This window comes from Thermobia domestica, chromosome 8, assembly GCF_964235325.1.
Source record: "Thermobia domestica chromosome 8, izTheDome1.hap1.1, whole genome shotgun sequence".
Lineage (NCBI taxonomy): Eukaryota > Metazoa > Arthropoda > Insecta > Zygentoma > Lepismatidae > Thermobia > Thermobia domestica.
The window spans coordinates 154,969,291-154,975,806 of record NC_137461.1 but is presented as its reverse complement, the minus strand read 5'-3'; the positions used below and the strand labels follow the sequence as shown (position 1 = coordinate 154,975,806).

Genomic DNA, 6,516 nt, shown 5'->3' with positions numbered 1-6,516 from the left:
TGAAAGGTATTTTTAGTTGTTTCTATCTGTGAACTTATAGCAGCAATTGCTTTATTTCTGACAAAAAGTGCCAGATTCATTGTGTGATGAAAACTAATTATAGTAATACCCCACAAAAGACATGCAAGAGATATCGGTCTCATAGCAAAAAAATAAAAATAAATAAATATATATATATATAAATAAATAAATAAATAAGAATAAAAAATAAGATGTTTTTCTTGAAATAACTAATAGGTAAATAGGCATTTTCTTCGGTACATTTTGCCGTGGTTTCGTTTCCACAATATGAAGGTTCCTAAGTTATCGTAAGTGGTAATATGCAATATTTATCTACCTTACACCTAACTCTCCCCACATCGAATTTTCTGTATACCGAATTTTCCTACGCAGAGTTTTCTTGCACCGAAATTTCCTACATCGAATTTTCCTAGACCCAATTTGCACGATACATTCTGAGCGTTAATGTTAGATTTGCAAATTCACAGACAGTAGGAGTTGCTTCTTGAAGACGTATTAGTTATTGATTCATTACAACATTGAAAGGAAGATTGTAAGATAATTTCCATTCTGAACATAGTATTAAAATAAACATTTTCATAATATTTCCTTTACTGAAATTTACATGACGTCACGGATCATAATACAGTGACAAGGACACTGTAGAGACTTTTATTGTGAGTTTGTATCATTGTCATTACATTTGCATAACGTTTCTCTTTTGTTTTAAAAAGCAGTATGTGTGTGTGAGTGTCAGCAAGTTGAGCACCAGGAGATCCATACAAGACGGTCCTCCGGAATTCTTACAAAAAAGACAATATAACAGTAAGTTGTAAGTGTTTCAGTTGTTGTGTAGTTAGTGCAAATAAACATTTATTCATTTATCATAATTAAGCTGTTTTGTGAACATTTATTCATCAAAAGGCAAAACATTGGTCAGCTCCGACCGGATCGTAGTGAACTAGCGTTTGATACAAACTGTGAATGTGTATGTGAACAATCGTTACATTGCTCTTTGTTTAGTGCTGTTCATGTGTGCAGTGACATTTATTAATTCTTCTGGAAACTATGTGAATAGAGATAAGTGAGAACACGTTCATCAGTGTGGACTTGTGTGTGGACTTTTGTTTATTAGTGTTAGTGGGGACTTACAATAATTTTCAAGATGGAGGACTCAGACAGAAGCAAGTTAGTGAAACAACGTGGTGTGTGCAAAAGTCAACTGACAAGAATTCAAAACTACGTAAGTAATATTAATTCAACAACTACAATTAGTCAGGTGAAAGTACGTAAGACTGCAATCATTGAGTTGTATAAAAAGTTCGATGAAGTACAATCACAGTTAGAAATAAATTACGAACAAGTAGAGGACGATGCATATAGAGAGGACTTTGAAACCAGTTACTATGATGTATTAGCGCAACTAGAGGATTTTATTATTCAGCGTAGCCAGGAATCTCATTCAAACAATTCTTCGAAAAATGAGAATCAGGTGTCAAATGATCAATTAAAATTGCCTCGTGTTGAATTGCCATCATTTGAAGGACGATACGAAAATTGGCTTTCATTTTCAGACAATTTTAAAGTTATGATTCATAATAACGATAACGTGTCAGTGTTGCAAAAGTTCCATTACCTTAGGAGTGCATTGGGAGGGGAGGCGTATGATTTAATAGCGAATCTGCAAGTTACAGAAGCTAATTATAAAATTGCATGGCAATTGTTGAAAGACAGGTATGAAAATAAGCGTTTGATTGCAGCTACTCATGTCCGTAATTTGTTACATATTAAATGTATCACAAAGGAAACTACATCAGAATTAAGAGAATTTATTAATACAGCTACTAGTAACTTGAATGCATTACGAGCTTTAGATTTGCAGACACCACTAGAAGAGGTTTTGTTAGTTCAACATTTCGTTTCACAATTAGACAATAACACTAGGCGTGCGTGGGAGTTACAAATCACAGATCATTCTTTCCCTCCCTTATCAGAGTTCTTTGCTTTCTTGGAACGTAGGTGTCAAGCATTTGAAACTATAAAAAATACACCATCGCAGGAAGTAGTGTCAAGGTCAAGGGGCGATAAAAATAGACAGAGTGCTGAACCGAAACAAAAAGAAAAAACAACCAAATCATACATGACAACAACTCAGTCTTTCTGTAACTTTTGTAAACAAAACCTAATACATCAGTTGTTTAAATGTCCTGCATTTTTAAACGCTGAAGTAAAAGAAAGACAAGACTATGTTCGAGGTAATTTATTGTGTTTCAACTGCCTCAAAAAAGAATGCAAAGTTAAGACGTGCCGATCAGGTGGCTGTAAACGCTGCTCCAAAAGGCATAATACCTTGCTGCATTATGACGTAATGTCAAAAGCAGATGAGAAAACCAGTGTTGCTAATTCACAATCAAGAAATTTTTCGAGTCATTCTAATACGAATAGGGAAAATATGACACAAGGTTCTTATTGCATTTTCAAGCGAAAACCAAATGTTACTGTTATGTTATCTACTGCTATAGTAAATGTACGAGATGCAAATGGTAAATTACATCCATGTAGAGTATTATTAGATTCTGCCAGTCAAAGTAATTTTCTGACTGAAGATTTAGTTCAAAGGTTGCGTCTACCTAAAAATAAACACCGAGTTCCAATTCAAGGTATTAATAGTGTGATTAGTGAAACAAAGCATTGTGTAGATGTACATATAGAATCAAGAATTCGTGAATTTGCAATTGATGTAAACTGTTTAGTTTTGCTCAAAATAACAGATCCTAACTTTCACCAACCAGACACTATTGACATTTTGTTAGGCGCGGAAGTGTTTTTGGACATTTTGCGATCGCATAAACTAACTAGACCAGGGAATTATCCAGTAGTACAAGAGACTGAATTTGGGTACATTTTGGCGGGTAAAGTTCCTACAACAAGAGATTCTAGTATACCACAAGTGTCATTTTTTGTGCAAGAAAGTAACCTTGATAGACAGTTACAGGCATTTTGGGAGCTCGAAACTATACATTCAACAGTCATGACTCAAGAAGAAAGGCAATGTGAACGACACTTTGAGGAAAACACTACCAGAGATAGCAGTGGTCGATTCGTTGTACGTCTGCCAATTAAGCCAAACCATAAACCATTAGGAGAATCATATAATTTAGCTCTTCGTAGATATTACCAGCTAGAAAGACGGTTGCAGCAGTGTCCAGAAATTAACGAGCAGTACTGTAACTTTATGAGGGAATATGAAGAATTAGATCATATGAAACCAGTGAAAGAAGAACATGAAGATAATGGTATGAAATGTTATCTGCCACATCATGCAGTATTGAAACCATCCAGTACCACAACAAAGCTAAGAGTGGTTTTCGACGCTTCTGCAAAGACTTCAACGGGGGTTTCATTAAACGACATACTTATGACAGGACCAACAATCCAGCAAGATTTACATTCAATTGTCACGAGATTTCGAACCTTTCCTATTGCTTTTACGGCGGATATTCAGTCAATGTATCGAATGATTAAAGTTCATGAAGATGACATTGGACTTCAAAGAATTCTGTGGAGATATTCATCAGTGGAACCAGTCAAGATTTATGAGTTGCAGCGGGTCACATATGGTGAAACATCATCCCCATATTTGGCGACGGCATGTCTTCGAAAGTTAGCGGAAGAAGAAAGAAGTAAATATCCTCGAGCAGCAACAGTATTGGAACGTGATTTTTATATGGATGATGTAAGCTCAGGATGCCATAACGTTGAACAGGCGTTAAAGCTTCAGAAAGAACTTATTCAATTATTGCAAAGCGGTGGGTTTACTTTAAGAAAATGGTGTTCGAACGAGCCAGCATTGTTGGAAGCAGTGCCAGAAGAACATAGGGAAATTAACTTACCGTTTGAATTTGAGCCCGAGTCAGGTGTTTCAACATTGGGTTTATCGTGGAATCCTGCATCAGATAAGCTTCTCATCACCAACAAGTCAGTTAAAGAATGTCTCACGACCAACATACCAACCAAACGTCAAGTGACTTCGACCATAGCAAAAATATTTGATCCTTTAGGACTTATAAGCCCTGTAGTTACTCCATTCAAGATTTTCTTACAACAAATGTGGATCCATAAGATCAATTGGGATGATCAAATACCATCAGAGCTCTATCAGCAATGGTTAGACCTGTGTCATCATCTTCCAAGTGTTAACGAAATACAAATTGATAGATGTGTAGTATTGAAGAATTATGTTCATGTCGAGATACATGGGTTTGCTGACAGCAGTCAACTTGCGTACGGCTGTTGCATTTATATTAAAACTGTGGACATTTCAGGCAAAACTACTGTTAAACTTTTGGGTTCTAAATCGAGAATAGCTCCTATTAAAAAGGTAACTTTACCAAGACTTGAACTTTGTGCGGCAGTACTTTTGAGAAGGTTGTATCATAAAATAATTCCGATATTAAACATTTCAATGAATAGTACTTACTTCTGGACCGATTCAAAAATAGTGCTTGCATGGATATCATCTCCAGCTGCCAGATGGAAGGAGTTCGTGGCAAACAGAGTTGCAGAGATACAGGAGATCACATCAGTCAACCAGTGGCATCATGTGTCGTCAATGGACAATCCAGCCGACATTATTACACGGGGAATGGATCCGAAACAGTTGAAGGAAGCAGATATTTGGTGGCATGGACCCGCATGGCTTGAATCATCTGCATGGCCCGAACAATCAGAAGTGGTAGACGAAAATGTTCCAGAAGAAAGGAAACTAACGAGCATATCTTTAGGCAGTTATGAAGGTGACATAAGCTTTCTGGAGAAATTTTCATCATTGTGGAAACTATTGCGAGTTATTTGTTTGTGTCGTCGTTTTATTTACAATTGTAAAAATCACAACGAGAAGAAAGTAGGAACTATTTCCACTACTGAAATTAGTGATACTTTACAACAATGCATTAAGCTAATCCAACAAGTTAGTTATTCGCAAGAATTCAAGGACTTAGCTTCGTCAGGCCAAGTTTCATCCCAAAGTGAACTTAAATCTTTGTATCCCTTTATAGATAATGAACAGTTGCTACGAGTGGGAGGACGGCTAAAAAACTCCGACTTACCGTATGATAGCCGACATCAGATCATCTTACCACCTAAAGAGCATCTCACCAAATTGATAATTGAAGCGGAACATAGAAGATTGTTACATGCTGGACCGCAGTTATTGATTTCATCATTGAGGCAAAAATATTGGATCCCACGAGCTAAACAAGTCGTTCGATCTATCATTCATCAGTGTCTAGTTTGTTTTAAATTGAAAGCGTCAGCCTCAGAACAACTCATGGGTCAATTACCATCAGCACGAGTACAGCCAGCTCGAGCTTTTATTCACGTAGGGGTGGATTTCGCCGGTCCCCTAATGATTAAGCAAGGAACTAGATCTCGTAAAGTGACAAAGGCGTATGTTGCAATATTCGTGTGCTTAGCAACCAAAGCGATTCATATGGAGTTAGTGAGTGATTTGAGTAGCCAAGCATTTTTAGCAGCTCTTCGAAGATTTGTATCCAGAAGAGGCAAATTTTCGAACATCTATAGTGACAACGGAACCAATTTCATTGGAGCTCAGCGAGAACTTAAGGAGCTTCAACAACTACTCAGTTCACAACAATTTCAAAACTCAATTCAAGATGTTGCAGTGCAAGAAGGATTTACATGGCATTTCATTCCACCCAGAGCAAGTCATTTTGCAGGCATTTGGGAAAGTGCAGTGAAGTCATTTAAGTTTCATTTAAGAAGGATAGTAGGTTGCACGATTTTGACATTTGAAGAGCTCAACACAGTTATAACACAAATAGAAGCCTGTTTGAATTCCAGACCAATCACCGTTCTATCCAATGATCCCGATGATCCTTCATTTTTGTCGCCAGGACATTTCCTTATTGGTGAACCTTTGATGAGCATTCCTGAACCAGATCTAGTGGACATTCCGACCAACCGATTATCAAGATGGAATCACCTTCAGAAGATGAAGCAGCATTTTTGGAAAAGATGGTCTCAGGATTATCTACATGAACTCCAGCAGAGAAGAAAATGGACAACAAAACAACCTAATATTTGTATTGGAGATGTGGTTCTAATCAAAGAAGACAATTCTCCTCCATTGTCATGGAAATTAGGTGTCATTCAGCAAGTGTTTCCGGGAAAAGATGGATTAGTGAGAGTAGTGAGTGTAAAGCGTAAGACAGGGACTGTTAAGAGACCAATTACTAAAATTGTACCTTTACCAAAAAATGATCATGTGGATTGTGAGTAAGTTGATTGACTTGGTTCAATCAAGAGAGGGGAGAATGTAGAGACTTTTATTGTGAGTTTGTATCATTGTCATTACATTTGCATAACGTTTCTCTTTTGTTTTAAAAAGCAGTATGTGTGTGTGAGTGTCAGCAAGTTGAGCACCAGGAGATCCATACAAGACGGTCCTCCGGAATTCTTACAAAAAAGACAATATAACAGTAAGTTGTAAGTGTT

At 36.9% G+C, this 6,516-nt stretch overlaps 1 protein-coding gene across 1 annotated transcript; it reads left to right on the top strand.

The window, feature by feature from the left end:
- Positions 1–1,165: 1,165 nt before the first annotated feature.
- On the top strand, positions 1,166–6,301 carry LOC145692352 (uncharacterized). Its single transcript, XM_081767650.1, has 2 exons — positions 1,166–4,796; positions 5,058–6,301. The coding sequence occupies exons 1-2, from the start codon at positions 1,166–1,168 to the stop codon at positions 6,299–6,301; spliced, it is 4,875 nt and encodes a 1,624-aa protein (XP_081623776.1).
- The last annotated feature ends 215 nt before the right edge of the window (positions 6,302–6,516 follow it).